The sequence below is a fragment of the Equus przewalskii genome, chromosome 11 (assembly GCF_037783145.1).
Source record: "Equus przewalskii isolate Varuska chromosome 11, EquPr2, whole genome shotgun sequence".
In the NCBI taxonomy this organism is placed as follows: domain Eukaryota; kingdom Metazoa; phylum Chordata; class Mammalia; order Perissodactyla; family Equidae; genus Equus; species Equus przewalskii.
In genome coordinates, this window is record NC_091841.1 from 25766741 (window position 1) to 25782515 (window position 15775).

The window sequence follows — 15775 nt, forward strand, 5'->3', positions numbered from 1 at the left end:
GTGGCGTCCACCTGTGCCCGGCTTGGCAGACCACAGCAAAGGCGACGCGGCGGCCACCGGGGCCCTGGCTCAGAGCAGCCAGAAGCCCCCACTCACCGGCGTTGACAATGGCGTCCACCTCCAGCTTGGTGATGTCGCCTCGGAACAGGGAGATCTTCTCATTGAGCTGCTTGTCCTTCTTGTACTTGGGGTCCTCCACCTTCGCAGCCCCTGGAACAAGCAGAGGCGGTGGGGGTCACAGAGAGGCCCCCCTGCAGACTGACGGGCTAGGCAGACCTCTGTCAACCCCTCCACCTCCAGAGGCAGCCGGCCACGTGGGGACCGGGGACACTGGCAATGACAGCTCACACTGATCAGGCACCTACTGTGTGCAGCACACTCTCGGTCTTCTCGAATCTTCACAACATTACGCACAGGTACAGCATTTACGTCATCCATCCCCATTTGACAGACGTGGAAACTGAGGCCCAGGCAGGTTACGCGACTTGCTCCTGTTACCAGTTACCAGGCCTGCGAGTTGCACGCCCCGCAGCTTCAAATCCCAGCTCTGACAACCCTGTGATCGTGGCTCCGGGGCTCAGTTTCCCAAAGGTGCAATGGGGATAAAAATGGAACCCGCCCCAGGCTGTGTCATCACTAAGGAGGTGCCGCAGGCCACGTGCCCTGCACAGAGCAGGCACTCAGTGATGCTGTGGCAATTCTTCTGGACGTTGTCCCTAGGATTCTCCCGAGACATGGGTCTGAGGAGGGCACCGCCTACCTTTCGAGGTCTCCTTCCACGTGGGAATCTTCTTCAGCCTGACGAAGTCCCGGCAGAAGTAATGTTCCTCCCGCTGCTTGTCACTCAGGCCCTTCAGAAACGCTGCAGGGGCGGGGAGGGGCGGGCAGGGAGGAGAGTCAGGGGGCAGGGAGAGGAGCAGTCTGGGGGCTCTCCCACCCCCGCAGTGCTCCCCTCCTCACGGGGACTCTGGCCCCCTCCAAGGATGCAAACCAGCCCTACAGTCCATCCCTCCCACAGGCACATGGGGAGGGGTGCTGAGGGAGGGCCACGCGGCCCCCGCCAGAGCCTGGAGGCCCCCAGAATATCTTGCCCTGCCCTCTTTGTTCAGGAGGGGAAACTGAGGCCCAGGGAGGTGGACGGTGTCTCTCAGGCACCACAGACCTGAGTTCAGAATTCAACTCTGCCACTTTCCAGCTGCATCCACACCTCTGGGTCCCCAGTTTCTTCGACTATCGAATGAGGACTAAGACGGCCCTTACAGAGTAATTTCAAGCTTACTCACGCATGCCAAGGCCACGCAGGTTGGTGGCACTGAATCAGTGACATTATCAATCTGTCACATCATCAATCAGTTAGATTATCAATCATTTATGTCATCATTCGGTTACATCATCAGTCCGTTGCATCAGCATTGTGTTATTTGTAGGCAGCAGGACACAGGGAGCCAGGACAACTGTCCTCAAAGAGCCACAGAACCAAGCGGATCCGGTGCCTGTCCTCGACGTCCCCCCAGCACCGGCAGAGGGCTCCCCACGGAGACATGCCCTGCTGGGGCCTCTCCCGCGTGAACCAAGGGAGCAGCTGGAACTGTCCCCATTTTACAGATGAGAAAACAGGGGCTCAGGGAGGTTACGAGGCCACACACGGTCACGCAGCTGGGGAGTGGCGAGCGCCCATCCGCTCAGGACTCTGGGTCCCCGGGGCTGGCACCCCTGCTCCGCCCGCCCCCCAGGCCTCGCCGTCCCCGTCCCCGAGGGCAGCGCCAGGAGGGGCACTGACCCCCCTCCGAGGCTTCCCGCCCCAGCGGCGGTCCCGGATCGCGGTTCGCGGGCGCCCCCTGCCGGCCCGAGGCCACCGGGGCGCTCGGCCCAGCCTTGCTCCCCTCGGAGGACCACACGCGGCCCAGATGGCGCGGCCCCCGCTGACCCCGCGGTGAGGGCAGCAAACAGCGAAGGCCACAATCAAGGAGCCCCAAACGCGTGAGAAAATGTGCAGAGTGGGGGGCAGTTAGAGGAGCTTGGGGGAGCGGACAGGTTAGCCTTCTGGAGCCTTCCGTGGGGATGGCTGCGAGGGGCAGGGGTGCAAGACGGGTGGGTCCCCGCGCATGCGCTGTGCCTCGACAAAGTCTGACTCCATCCGAGCCGCTGGTCCTCGCCCAGGCTTGAGTAGGATGGAAGGGGCCCATGCCACGGTCCGCTCAGCACCGTGGGGGGCTGTGATAAAGGCTCGCAGCCCCCCCCCCCCCCCACAGTCTGCTTAAGCTGCGGCTCCAGCAGGAGGGCGCTTTGTGGCAGCCACTTCGCACCTCCCTCCACAAACACCTCTGACAGACGTGCAGGCCCTGCCTTCAGTGCGGGGACAACCCCCCACCCCAGCCAAGGGCTCCCGGCCCTCGACATCGCAAAATCCAGCAGGGGAGATGGAGCCCGACCAGGCTTTACTCACTCAAGCAAGTAACCCAAATCCCGAGAAGGGGGGGGGGGGGATGGTCATGGGGCTGGAAGGGGAGGTAACGGGAACCCCAGCCCAGGGGGGCTTACGTGAGACTGGAAGAGGAGTGGGAGGTGACCAGGGCCGGGAAGGGTGTTCCGCCAGCTGGAACAGCATGTTGAGGTCCTGGGTGAGTGAAATTCAGAGTGTGGGGTGGGCAATGGGGGTAGGCATAGGGGGAAATGAGGCTGAGAGGAGGCTGGGCCAACCACGGAGCCACCAAGGCCTGTTAAGGACTGACTTCATCCCAGGGGCCCTGTAAGCAGATCAGACATGCTTTCACCAGATAGAGACTAAGATCTCCCAATCCTGAGCAGTGCCATTTTCATCCTTTCTAAGAGGCCAAGGGTTTCCTGCCATAGATGGCCCCCCGCATGGACACTCACAGCCCCTTTCCCTGCCCGCCCTTCTCAAGGGGCGGCCCTCCCCACTGGGCACGTGAGAAACGGGCCAAGGGCTCCCACTTCAATGCTCCTTTCTTTGTGTGTTGGGGGTGGAAGGTGGCGGGGTGGGGGGGAGTGCTGGGATTTGGGAGGAGCTGAAGCGCTTGTGCGAAACTCGGTTGTCCTCTTCTGCAAAATGGGGGTATAGAGAAATCCCTCCCGTGTTAAATGAGAAGTGGACAGGCTTCGTGGGGCACAGAGCACAGGTACCACCCAGCAAAGAACAGACTGCCACTCGCTGGCAGTTTGCGTGCAGACCAGGCAGCTAATAAATATTCATCGAGCACCCAGCAGGCACCAAGCCTGGAGGCAAGGGGAGGTCCCGGGCCTGACCCAGCCGAGGGGGACGGGGACAGCTTCCTGGAAGAGGTACCCCACTGTCTCTGGTCTGCCCCAGGTGTCGTAAATCGCTAGAGAAAATCCCATCGCCAAGCAGACGGCTCCCTCTGAATTCTGGCTCTCCCCTCGGCGGCCCATCGGCCCGGCCACTCCAGTACAGCTCTGCAGGTGGGACCCCCCAGCTCCCTTCTCCCCTCCCCCAAGCCTCCCCCACTCGTCCTCCAGCCATCAATGCTGCCTCCTCCTCCCACCAAGCCGGGAACCCCTGCCACCTGCCCACACTTCGTCCGTCCTCCCTCCCTTGGGTCACTGGGCACCAAGGTCCTTCCTCCCGGCGAGAGGCTGGCTCACCTTCCAGAGAACTCGCTCCCGTGGCTGCCCCTCCACGGGAATGTCCTCTCTGCCCTCAAACACCCTCTCACGTCCCTGTCTTTTAAAACAAAACCCTCCCTCCACACTGCATTCCACACCCCGCAGCCGTGGCCTCCTTTCTCTGTCCCCCTCCTCCACTGTCTACACTCGCTGTCTCCACCTCCTCCCTCCCTTGTGCACTCAGCACCCCCAGCCCTGTTGCCCCTCGGGATGCCCCCTCCTGGGGCCACCCGGCTGGCTGGCCCTCCTTCCACTGCCGCCCTCTTCCTCAATCTCCACCCTCCCCCAGGGCCGCAGGTCAATCATGTCACAGCCCTGTATGCTGACATCCCAGTTTGTGCCTCCAGCCCATCATCTCTCTTCCAAGCGTCTGCTCCCCCAGGCCCCATGCCTGTGCTCATCCCCCAATTGCGCGTGCACAAAACCGACCTTCTGACTCCATCCCCCCAAAAGGCGTTTTTCATAAAATCCTCCATTCTCCGTCTCAGCGAGCAGCCCCAGACTTTGCTATCATTGCTCCCTAGATCCTTCCAGAAGCCCCCAACTCCCAGCTGACTCCCCACATCCACCCTATCATCTGTGCCTCACACAGCAGCCCAGGGGTCTTAGGAAGATAAGTCAGAAGTGGTCTCCCAGTTTCTAGCTCCGTTCAAGCGCCAAGTCCTTATCAGGGCCCACACGGCAGCCTTGCCTCGCCCTCCCCAACTCCCGTGCACCGCCCCCGTAATCTCACTCTGCCCCCTCTGACCTCTCCAGCAGGCCGCACAGATCACCTTTCAGTTCCTCCAACAGCCAGGCTGTTTCCTGCCTCAGGGCCTTTGCACCTGCTGTGCCCCCGCCTGGTCTTCCTTTGCAATCCCCTCCTCAGTCCTCCTGGCTCGCAGCATAGCCCCCTCCCATACAAGCTGTGCTTTATGCCTTACTTGACCTTGTTCCTTGCTTGACCCTGACACCATGGGATCTGTCGTGCTTACGGTGGATTCCCACCACCTGGCACAGTGTAAGCCATGTGTGAGCATCGCGGGCGTCTGTGGGATGAATCCGGGGATGAATGCGCTGAGACCTGAAGGGCAAGTTTGCTAAGAGAACAGAGCCTTCCAGGTGGAGGGAACAGGGTATGCAAAGCCCTGAGGTAGGAGAGGGCATTTGGGTGGAGAAATGGAGAGAAATCTAGAACAGCTGGACCGAAGAGCAAAAACAGAGCTGGCAGCCACCCCAGCTCGTCTCCCGCCCAAGGAACGGAGATGCTGGAAGGCATGGGCTGGCCCAGCTCCAGGCCAATACTGTGGCTGTGCCTCCTCTCCTGCTCCCTGGTCCCACAGGTTTGGGCTCGTGACCTGCCGACACTGTGTTCACGGGCGAGTCACTCACCCTCTCTGAGCCTTGGTTTTCTCATCCTTAGAATAGGGACACGCAGCCCCTGCCTGGGGCCCAGGCTGGCTGTGAATGCGAAGGGACTGTGAAAATATCTCGTAAGCCGCGAAGTGCAATATACACACCAGATATGCTCGCTCCTTCCTGTGAGTGAAATAAGAGAGCTCGAAGAGAGCAAAGGAAGACCAAATTTGGGAGAGAAAATATTTTTTTTCCAACTTGGGGGCACAGTAGGTAGAGGAGCTTCTTAAGTTATTTGGGTCCCCATATTTGTCATCTCGCACAATTGTGACCAAAGACATCCCCCTTCGAGGCCTGCGTGTGCCCAAGGGCGGGTACCGCCTGCCAGCTGGCCCTGGGGCCAGGAAGTGAAGGCGCCTGCTGTGACGCTGGAAGAACGGGTCCTCCAGGACCCAGACCAACCCTGTAGGACTCCCAGGTGCTGAGTCCAGGGAACTAGGCTGGGGTGCCTGGAGATGGCTCAGGTCCCCTAGCAGACACCATCTGGCAGATGCCACCACCTTCCTTTACAGAAGAAGCAGAGCCATCTGCCCCGGCCACAGGCAAGCTGGTGGCAGGGGACTGACCCAAGGCTCTCTCCTGCACTGTCCCCCCAGTATCCATGGCCTGGTCTGAGTGACCCACAGCCCACACGGTCCCCTCTCTCCAGCAAAGTCCAGAAGATGGCTCTGCTTCCCAGAGACGGAAAAGGAAGACGGCCACAGCTCCCAGCTCTGCCACCAGCCGACCGGGCACCAACCTTGGGGACATCTGTCAGCCTGTCTCTTCCAGCCCGTGGTCCCTAAGCACACACTTCTCAAGGCCAGCGTGCAGGGTGCCGTGTCCTCATCTCCAGAACAAGGTTGTGGCCTGGCTGATCCCTGGGGAGTTACACACTGCATGTCTCTGATTTCTGGCGAAGGAGAAGCCTATGTGACTCTCCCATCAGCTCCGGAGCCAAGCACCATTGTCATGGGTCAGCCGGGGCGCGCCCCCAGGCCCTCCTCCCTGGCTCTGGAAGGAGGAGAAGCAGGCACCTGAAGCTTGGCCCAGGCCCCGTGCGTTTATAACCTGTCCCACCTCCGTCTGCCAGCAGGACAGATGCAGACTTAAAGCCCAAATGAGTTTTATTTTTCTTATAAAAGATGTACAACATACGTTCTAATTTTCTTTCCTTTTTGGAGAGGTGAGAGTATTTCTCGGCTCAGTGAGACAGGTGGTGTAAAGCGATGTTTGCAATAAATTTTGATGGGGAGGCCTGACCCGGGACGAAGCGCTTAGCGGCTCCCGGCAGCAGCGCCGAGCTGGGGGAGCGGGCTGCGCCAGGACCATAAAGTGCAGCGGGCGAACGGGACTCAATGATGGGTTTTAAGAAGTGTCTTTATGGCACTTTGCAAGACGGCCATCGGAAAGGCGAGGGCGGGCTGGCGCGGAGGGAGGGCCCCTCTGGAGAAGGCGGGTGGGCCAGGCTGAGGGGGCGGGGCAGGAATCACCGGGGCTCCCCATCCCCCAAGAGCAGGGGCTGGTCAAAGCCCGGGACACCGGGGAGCTTTTCTGCTCTCCCTAGGCCCCCTCATCCCCGCGCACACTGGGACGGGCCAAGGCTGCTTCCCCAGGAGTCTGGCGGGAAAAGCCCCCCAGTTCCCAGGAGCGCCTGGGGAATCTCCCGGGTCGGCAGTCACATCAGAGAATCATCCGCGGGGGATGAAATGAGTCCTCGTCCCTGCCCAGTGGAAGCCGAGGCTGGAGCGCCTGAGCCCCATCCTGAGCCACCAGGGTGAGGGCACGTGGCTCAGGAGACGCAGGGCAGGGCTCCGCGTTTGGGGGGGGTGGGGGAGACAAGTTTCCCTGAGCCCTGGGTCACTGCAGAGGAGGGTGCGCTGGGACTTGCCCACGTGTGATGACACCAACACCCACTCTCTTTTTAGCACATAGCCCTGCCCCCGCTGCGGGCTGGATGTCGGATCCGCGGCCCTTCTCCTGGAGGCCAGGCCCCTCCTGTGGTGACACAGCCCCCAGACGCCCCCAAGGGCCTGACCTTAAGTCCCCTCATGCCCAATCACCTTTATAGCACGACTATTTCCATAATCCTCTGATGAAAAGGCACTGTGGGGGCAGGAGGGAATGAGGCGCCCCAGAATGCAGGGAATTAAATTAGAGAAATTCAGCCCTGGCCAGTGAAATGCCATACTGCAGAGGTCTCCCCAAAAGGCTGGACTTCTCCTAGGAAGGAAGACCCAGCCCGATGGTATTGACTTACCTAGAGGGAGAATGGGCCCATAGAAGGGGGCAGTCACCTTGAAGACAGAGCAAAGGGAGGTCCAGAATGAGGCAGAATTGGGCCTTCTGTCCAGAGGACTCACTGGGCTGTGGGATCCCGCACCCGGGACCCAAAGCAGGCACTCAACACCGCATACAGACTGAAATGCTGAGCGATGGCCCAGGGGAGGGGATCTGAGCCTACCCAGGGTGGGGGGATCAGCTCCCAAAATCCTTCAACAGCTCACACATATTGCTGAGCAAACTTAAGACAACAATTTGGTTTCTACGTGGCTTTTCCACAGAAAGAGGAGGCCCTGCCCAGGCACACGTGTGTGACTTCCCAGACACCCTGCTATTATAGTTTCCCACCGTCAAATGCACATCAACTTTCTGATCTATACATCGGTCTCTCATGAGTCTGGCTACTGTGTGCCAGTCTTTGAGAGAGGCTCATCGCAGGCACAGATACGCATCTCGAGGCCTCGCTAGATAGATGCCCAAGAGAAGGGAGCACACATGTCCATCAAAGACATGAACAAGAATATTCAGAGCAGCTTTATTCCCAACAGTCCCAAACTGGAAACCCACCTGCCCATCAACAGGAAACTGAGTATCCAAACGGTGGTCCATCCACACCAGGGAATATTACACAGCAATAAAAAAGAGCAACCTGTTGGCACACCCAATAATGCAGACACATTGCACAGATGTTGAAGGAGCCAGGCACACTCTATGCCTCTGTCCATGTGAAGTTCAAGAAAAGATGAAACAAATAGAAGAGAGAGGATCTAGGGGGTACCGACTGGAAAGGGGCTCAAAGGACCCTTCTGGGGTGATGGCGTCTGTTGAGCAGACCCGTGGTTGCACACTTGGATATTCACATACAAGTGCACTGGCTGTGCGCTTAAGGTCGTACACCTGATGTCCTTCACTGGACAGCAGAACTCAGCTCAAAGTGACAGTGGGATGTCATGAAGAAAGGTGTGGGGTCCTCAAGGATTAAAGCTCAGACCCCACTCAGAGGCCGAGTCCAGGTGATCCTTTTCCCTTCCAAAGGGGGAACCTAGTTTCCCTCCCTTAAATCGGGGCCGGATTCCATGACGCGGTCAGAGCCCTGGAACAGAGCGAAGAGATGGTGTGCGACTTTGAAGACTGGGTCCCAAAGAGGCGCTGTGACTTCCATCCCAGTCTCCTCACGCTCCCTCTCTGGGATCACGTGCTTGGGGGAGGCCGGCTGCCATGTCTCGAGGATGCTCAGGCAGCCCCGTGGAGAGGCCTCCGGCCAACAGCCATTTCGGGTGAGTGGGCGCCCTGGGACTCGTGGCTCCCTCCAGCCGTGAGCCTCTGAGAAACCCTGAGCCAGACCCCCAGCTGAGTTAGTCCCAGGTTCCTGACCCGCAGAGACTGTGGGATCATACATGTTTGCTGTTTGAAGCCACCAGATTTGGGGGTAATTTGTCGCTCGATAATAGATAACCAAAACACATGGAGGTCTCTCTCTCTGGGTCTCACCCCCACAAGCTACCATCTGGGGCTCCTGGGGCAAGACCGCCCGCCTCCCACTGTCCCCTAACTGGACACTGGTGCTCAGGTGCCCCCCCGCCCCCACCACGGTTTCTTTGCAGCATTGACCTTGACCTGGCATGGCCCCACTGGCCACATAGAAGGCGCGCGATACAAACGGACTGGAGGAATGAATGGAAACCCAGCTCCAAGAGCAGACACCACAGTGGCCTGGGACACCCCTGGCCCGTCAGCTTCCTGAGGTCTGCAAGTTTTCAGCGGCACCAAGGATTGGATTCTAGAAATAGCAGCAGGTCTGGGAACAGGTGCCCAGCCCACGGCCTCCCTCCGGGCTGCTGTTCCCTGACAGAGAAGGGGAAGCAGCGCTCCTCGTGGGACAGTCCCCCTGCCAGGAGTCTCTGCCAGCCACCCCCCACCCCATCCACGCCCTGACTGTTGTTCTGGGGCCAGGGCTGGGGGCGTGCCTGGCGCTCCGCGTGCTCCGCGAGCAAAGTCAAGTGCTTTCTGCCGGCGCTTTAAGATCCAGGGGAGGCAACGCAATTCCTGACCCCGGGAAGGCCTCTTGAACTCTACCTCCAAGGCCCAGAGGTCGCCTCCCCCGCCCACCGCCAGGCCCGCCCCAAGCTGCCTCCCCAGCGCGATTGGCCGCACCCGCCCCACCGCGGGGCCCAGCCAATGAGCCGCCTCGCCTGCGCATTTGAAAGGGGATCCAGCTGGGATGGCTGCAGGCGCCCGGGGAGCAGCCCTGAAGGGCAGGGGCAGCCGCCGGCGGCCGGGCTATTTGGGGCCCTGCAGGTCGGGTTCCCTCCCCTCCCTGCTCTGTGCAGGGTCCAGAGTCCAGCACTGCGACTCCTGCCCCAACAGGACTCAAGCTGGAGGAAGCGGCTTGATTCTTGGGGGCGGCGGGCTCATCGGTCTCACAGACACAGTGCCCCATTTCTGCCCTGCCCCCCAGCCCCTCTGCCCTGGGTCCCTCAGGAATGGGCAGAGACTGCTCCCAAGTGGCCAGAGGCCAGGGAGGAGGGGAAAATAGCACCAGAGCACGTGCGCAGAGAGGCAGGCCCAGGGGGTAGGGGTGCAGGGGAGGTGGGACAGGCCTGCCCGGGGAGGCCACTCTGGGTGGCTATCTGATCCCACCAGGTGGGACGCCAGACCCAGACCTGTGCCCTCAGCCCATTCCCTGCCACTCTGCCTAAAATGCCACGACTTGAGAAACCATACCAGGCAAAGCTTGGGGAGTTCAGGACCCTAATGGCAGCTCCGCCACAAACTCCGAGTGACCTTGGGCAAATCCGCTCAGGCACCGGGCCTCAGTTTCCCTCCTGCACAACAGGGTAAGGTGGTGGGTCCAGGACGATCTCTGGGGGTGCCCTGCGACCCATTCCAGTGGGGTAAGGGCGCCCTGCTCACACAGCCCCGACGGGGGACCTCGCCCTGGTCTGCGGTGAAGCGGTTTGTGGGGCTGGGCCGGCGGGGGGCGTGGCTGTGAATGGGGGTCCACACCAGGGCCTCCGGGGCTTTAACTTCCCCAGGTCTCTCGGGTGGAAGAGGCTGCTGGTGGGGTGCTGTCCAGCCGGGAAGGCCCACGTGGGGCCGCCCTCGCCCTCGCGCCCCGCTCCTGCTTCCACTTACATTTTGCCTCCTTCCAGTCGGTGGAGGTGCTCAGGTCCACCTTCGCCGCCATGGCCAGGGGGTCCCAGGTGTGCACCCCGGCTCTGCGCCCCACCGCCGCCGCCCCCCAAGTCCCCACTCCCGCTGGAGTCCGCGCGCGGGGGCCGGTGGCGCCCGGGGCCGCCGGGGAGTCGCCCGCTCTGCCGCGGGTCCGCGTGGCCCCCGCCAAGGGGCCGGGCCAGGGGCGCGGGGCGACCAGCAGCTGCCCCGCCGCGCGCAGCTGTGCCAGGCGGCCGGACACTCGGCTCTGCAGAGACATGAGCGGGCGGCGCGGGGCAGCTCCCCGCCCCCTTGGACTCTATTCACGGTGCTCGGGAGAGTCTCTCCCTTATTTACTCGGGGACTGGGTGGCGCGTGCCAGCCCGCGGCGACCTGCTCGGAGCCAGCGGGCCGCGCGGCCAGAAAACCCGGGCGCGCCGCTGGGCACCCTGGAACTTGTAGTCCCGGCCGCCGGATGGGCCCCCGCACTCGTATACACACGTGCGCGCCCCGCCCGGCCTCCGCCGGCGCCCCGTGCCGCGCCGCGCCCGGACCTCCTCTGGTTCTGGGAGGGTCGCGCGGCCGCCTTGCGCCTCCCCTCGGAGCGAGCTTGGCCGCCGCCAGCTTCCTGGTCTGGGGATCCCCCTATCCCCGGCGCGGGCTGGGACACCCCACCCCCCCACCCCCGCAGCCCTCCGGCGCTCGGGGCCCGAACTGGGAGAGCGGGCGCGGCCCCGCGAAGCTGAGCGGTTTGCAGCCATCTCGCCCCCGTCCCCGGGCCGGCCGGCGGTGGGGAGGTGACCAGTGGCGCGGACGGGTACGTCCGGTCCGGCGACTTTCTCCAGGCCGCTGAGCCTCTGAGCCCCGGGGGCGGGCGGGGCGCGGCTGGAACCGAATCCAGAGCAGCCGCGGAGGCGAGGGTGGAAGACGCAGTGGCGTGTGAGGGCGGAAAACTCGAGTGCCGAGCGGTGTTCTCGGGTGGAAGAGGTGGGGTGACCTTTTTCTTTATATTTTTCTGTTTTTCAAGAAAGACTATGAAGATGGATTTTTTAATATGAATATTTTATATCTTCCTATACTATGAATATTATTTGATAAATATCACAGTGCATGTTTTTATAACCTGAGAAGGAGCCAGGGTTCCAGAGAAGGTTCCAGTACCCGCTTTGCCACCCTGGGGTCCACTGGCCCCTTGTGACTTGCTTCTTGAGCTGTAAACTAGAAAGACTGCGGTCCGGTCTGTCTGGGTGCAGACCGGCCCCGGTGCTCCAGGCCCCTCTGGCGCCGCGTGGCCATAACCCTCCACAGGGCTGCGGGGGTGGGAGTGGGGGTCGCGGAATCTGCCTGCATGCAGCTGGCGCCACTGCGATGCGCAGGAGAGGATGCAGCAGACCTGCCCGCGGGGGTGAGGGCAGAGCAGGGAGATGGGAAGGAAGAGCTAAGGCCCCCCAGCATTCCAGGACCATCCGCAAGGCCTGCGCCGTCCCCCGGAAAGGTCACCGAGTCCGTTCAAGATGCGGTGGCTGGGCTGCCCCGCACCCCGCCACTGGCCGCTTCGCCAGTAACTCAGCGGGGCAAGAAGGGCCTGGCCACCTGCAGCCGGGACAGCAGCCGTTTACAGGGCGCCAGGTGCCAGCCAGAGAGGAGCTCAGCGCTCCGGTCTGATGGCTCTGCCCCCATTAACTCCCAGCAGCCCCGGAGGCAGCACCGCCCGGGGCACGGATGAGCAGCTGGGCCACCCCAGCTCAGCACAGCCTGTCCTGTCCAGGTGGAAGCCCAGACTTGGGTCGTGGTGGTTTGGTTCCCGTCTGTGGTCTGGAGAGTGATTACACAGATGTCACTGGTTGAGGAAATGAAGCGTGTGGCGGCCTCCGTGTATGCGTTTGCTACGGCAGCCGTAACAAATTACTGCAAATTTAGTCTTAAACAACACAAATTTATTATCTTTAAGTTCTGTAGGCTAGAAGGCTGCCATGAGTCTGGCTGGGCTAAGATCAAGGTGTGGGCGGGGCTGTGTTCCTTTCTGGAAGCTCTTCCTTGTCTTTTCCAGCTACAGGAGACCACCCACTTTCCTTGGCTTGTGGCCTGCTTCCTCCATCTTCGCAGCCAGCGACTTTGCGTCTCTGACCATTCTTCCGTGGTGGCCTTTCCCTCTGACTCTCTTCTGCTTCTCTCTTCTGTTTTCCAGGACCCTTGTGGTTCCATTGGGCCCACGGGATAACCCACGACCATGTCCCTATTCAGAGTCTGCTCGTTAGCATCCTTAATTCCATCTGCGACCTTAATTCCCCCTTGCCAAGTGATGACACACTCACAGGCTCCAGCGATTAAGACGTGGACATCTTCGGGGTCCATAATTCTGACTCCTTCACCCTTCCTGGAAAGGTGTGGGGAGGATGATACGGGGAGAGGCTGGGACCCCTGTCACAGAAAGTCCCGGTGCCCAATTAGGAGGTGGCCTTTTGCACAGAGCCTGGGATCCGTTCCTCCGGAGCCAGGCCGTTGAAGCCCCCTGGGCATCTGCACCGCCCTGCAGTTTCTTCTTGGTGGGATTCGGCTCTGTTCTCACGTGGCAGCCAGGAGAGAGAAGGACCCAGCTAACAGCCGGCCACCGTCCCGTCTAAGAGAGGCCTGGGCGGATGCGGGCAGGAAGCATCATTCTGACTGGGCAAGGCAGGACTCTTCACAGGGTTCCAGCTGGACCTTTTGGAAAAGATAAAATTTTGTGAGATCTCAAAGGGTGTGTGTGTGGGGGTGTCAGGTGCATTCCAGGCGAGGGGACCCACAAAAGCAAAGGCATGGAAGTCTGTGGAATGCCAAATCTTCCGGTGCGGCCGCAGCCTCGGAGGGGTTGTCAGCTGAGCATTTTTAATGTTGGAGAGGGGCTTTCCTGCAGAAAAAAGCCACCTCCTGCTGCTGGGTTTAAATTAATACTGTATTTATTAAACTTGTAAATTTTTTAAAAACCTAGCTTTTCTTAAACATCCAAATGCAACTTGCAAATCGAGTTTTCTATTTCTAAATCTACTAATTTTGTGTAAAAATAAGAACAATTACTCTTACTTATTCTTTGATGAATACTTAATTAACTCACACGTTCAGATTAAATTCTAAAAATGAATGCCAATTACAAACTTGGGTAATTAAATTCCCTAATAGATTTTAAACTACATTTTACAGAGTTGAAATAACTGATTCTCTCCGACACCTCAACCTCTTAATAGAAGAGACTTGTACATCTAATAAGCAGGTCTTTTTCTTTTCTTTTTTTTCTTTACAAACAGGGAGGGGATGAGGTGTGAGGATGGCTTCAACCCCCCCACCTTTCTCCAGCCCCCCCAAGCCAAGCCTGTTTTTTCCTAATCAGCTAAGCAACTCTTATACACGAATAGATGCAACTTATAAATATGATAAATCAGTTCTGTTAAAAATTCAAACGCTGTTTATGAACTTAGATCCTTTTATGCTGTCTCAGTTGTCTATTGCCTGGTAATAAATCACTGGAAATTTACTGGCTTAAAATAACAACCAGGACTCTGAGTCAGCGGCCTGGGCCAGGATAAGCTGGAAGGTTCATCTACTGGTCTGGCCGGGGTCACCGCTGTGGCTGCGCTCATCTCACAACCCAGCTGGGGCTGGGGGCCCAGGGTGGCCTCGCTCACATGACTGGCAGTGGGTGCTGGCTGTCAGCGGACCCCTCGGTTCTGCTCCACGGGGCCCCGCATCCTCCTGTAGGCTAGCCTGGGCATCCTCCTGGCGTGATGGTCTCCAGGCCCTGCTCCAAGAGGGTGAAGCGAGGCTGCGGTGTCTCTCAAGGCCTGTCTCGGAAGTCACACTACATCACTTCCATCCTCTTCGGTTGCACAGAATCACCTGGTCACATCAGTCAGTGCCGGTCACATGGCCAGCCCAGATGCTAGGCAGTGGAGAAACAAATTCCACTTCTTAATGGGAGAAGCCACCGAATCCCATTGCAAAGGGAGGAGGGGAACTCTTAGAGCCATCCTTGCAGCCAGTCTACGCTCATCCCTCTCTGATTAAAATCACAAATCAAAGAGGGCGGATGGACTCAAGTGTTTCAAAACCTTAAATAAACACTCAGATTTTAGCACAATGATGACACAACTTATTCCTAAACTGGTACCAAGATTCTGGGTTTGCTTTGCCTCTTTCTACACTTTTCAGAGTTGCAAAGCCACCCCGAGCAGCAGAGCCACCGTGTCGGCAGGCTGAAGGTGCAGTGGGGCCGGGACCACCATCTTCCTTATTTCTGCCGCCTCCCTTGGGTGATGAGCTGCGGCACCGCCCGTCCCCCAACAGCTCTGTGTGGTCACAGTTTTGCGGGTTGTAATTCTCTCTTTGTATTTCACTATCACCTGCGTGTGTTTCATTTTACTCTCTGTTTCATGGGCCAATATCGTATGGTCATGAGGTTGAGAGGTGTGAACGGAAGGATGGCTCACGAGGTGTGAACTGCCCAGAAAGTGTAGCTGTAAATCATGGGCCTGGACGGCAGAGGACGGCCCTCCATCTGGTTCCTCTCGGGGTGGGTCCGGGGACCAGGTCGGGGATCTGGAGAGGGCCACACAGCCTTGCCCAGGGGAAGGGCCTCAGAGGAGCTGGCTGGGGCCGGGCAGTGGCTGCCCCTCCTGTGACTTCAGAGAAAGCCTCGGAGGGAGGAGGATGCTCAGGGAACATTTGGTTTGAAATGTACAAAAACCTCGAATAGAAGTGCTTATTGTAACGAATTTTAACAGCATCCTAAAAAGGGAAGGCCCCTACTATGGGCTGAACTGTGTTGCCCCCAAATTCATTCTGAAGTCCTAACCCCCAGGACCGCAGAATGGGACTGTATTTGGAGACGGGGCCTCTAAAGAAGTGATCAAGTTAAAATGAGGCTGTTAGGGTGGGTCCTGATCCGACCCTTATGAGAAGGACGCTCAGAGACACCAGGGATGTGCACACACACAGGAAGGACCATGTGAGGACACAGCAAGAAAGCCTCCATCTGCAGGCCAAGGAGAGAGGCTTGGGAGAAACTAAACCTTCTGACACCTTGATCTTGCACTTCCAGCCTCCAGAACCGTGAGGAAATATATGTCTCTTGTTTAAGCCCCCAAATCTATGGTGTTCAGTTACGGCCGCCCTAGCGAACTAATATAACACCCCTCCCCATTCGCAATCCACAGAGGTAACACCTTTAGCAGTCAGTTGGGTATCCTTCTAGACTTTTTTTCATGTGTATATGATCATATATGAAGATATACACACAATTTTTTTTTTACAAAAATAAGATTTGGCCATACATACTGTTCCACAA

The 15775-nt window shown here is 59.0% G+C and overlaps 1 protein-coding gene and 2 long non-coding RNA genes across 4 annotated transcripts in view; 1 reads left to right on the forward strand and 2 right to left on the reverse strand.

The window, feature by feature from the left end:
• MACROD1 (mono-ADP ribosylhydrolase 1) overlaps positions 1-10871 on the reverse strand; it is a 146204-nt gene extending 135333 nt beyond the window's left edge. The window contains exons 1-3 of one of the 2 annotated variants that reach the window (XM_070565254.1): positions 10438-10871; positions 761-862; positions 97-210 (exon numbers count right to left, since the gene is read on the reverse strand). In XM_070565254.1, the coding sequence (XP_070421355.1) occupies positions 97-210; positions 761-862; positions 10438-10735 (514 nt within the window). In that variant the 5' untranslated portion in view covers positions 10736-10871. The remainder of the gene's footprint in view (positions 1-96; positions 211-760; positions 863-10437) is intronic. The other variant, XM_070565253.1, reaches the window with a different exon arrangement.
• A 44-nt stretch (positions 10872-10915) lies between these two features.
• LOC139074481 (uncharacterized) lies at positions 10916-13983 on the forward strand. Its single transcript, XR_011524119.1, has 2 exons — positions 10916-11442; positions 12644-13983. It is a non-coding gene; the product is annotated as an uncharacterized lncRNA (long non-coding RNA).
• LOC139074482 (uncharacterized) lies at positions 12371-14330 on the reverse strand. The gene is made up of 2 exons (XR_011524120.1): positions 14118-14330; positions 12371-13158 (listed from the first exon to the last, which is right to left on the reverse strand). It is a non-coding gene; the product is annotated as an uncharacterized lncRNA (long non-coding RNA).
• Positions 14331-15775: the final 1445 nt, after the last annotated feature.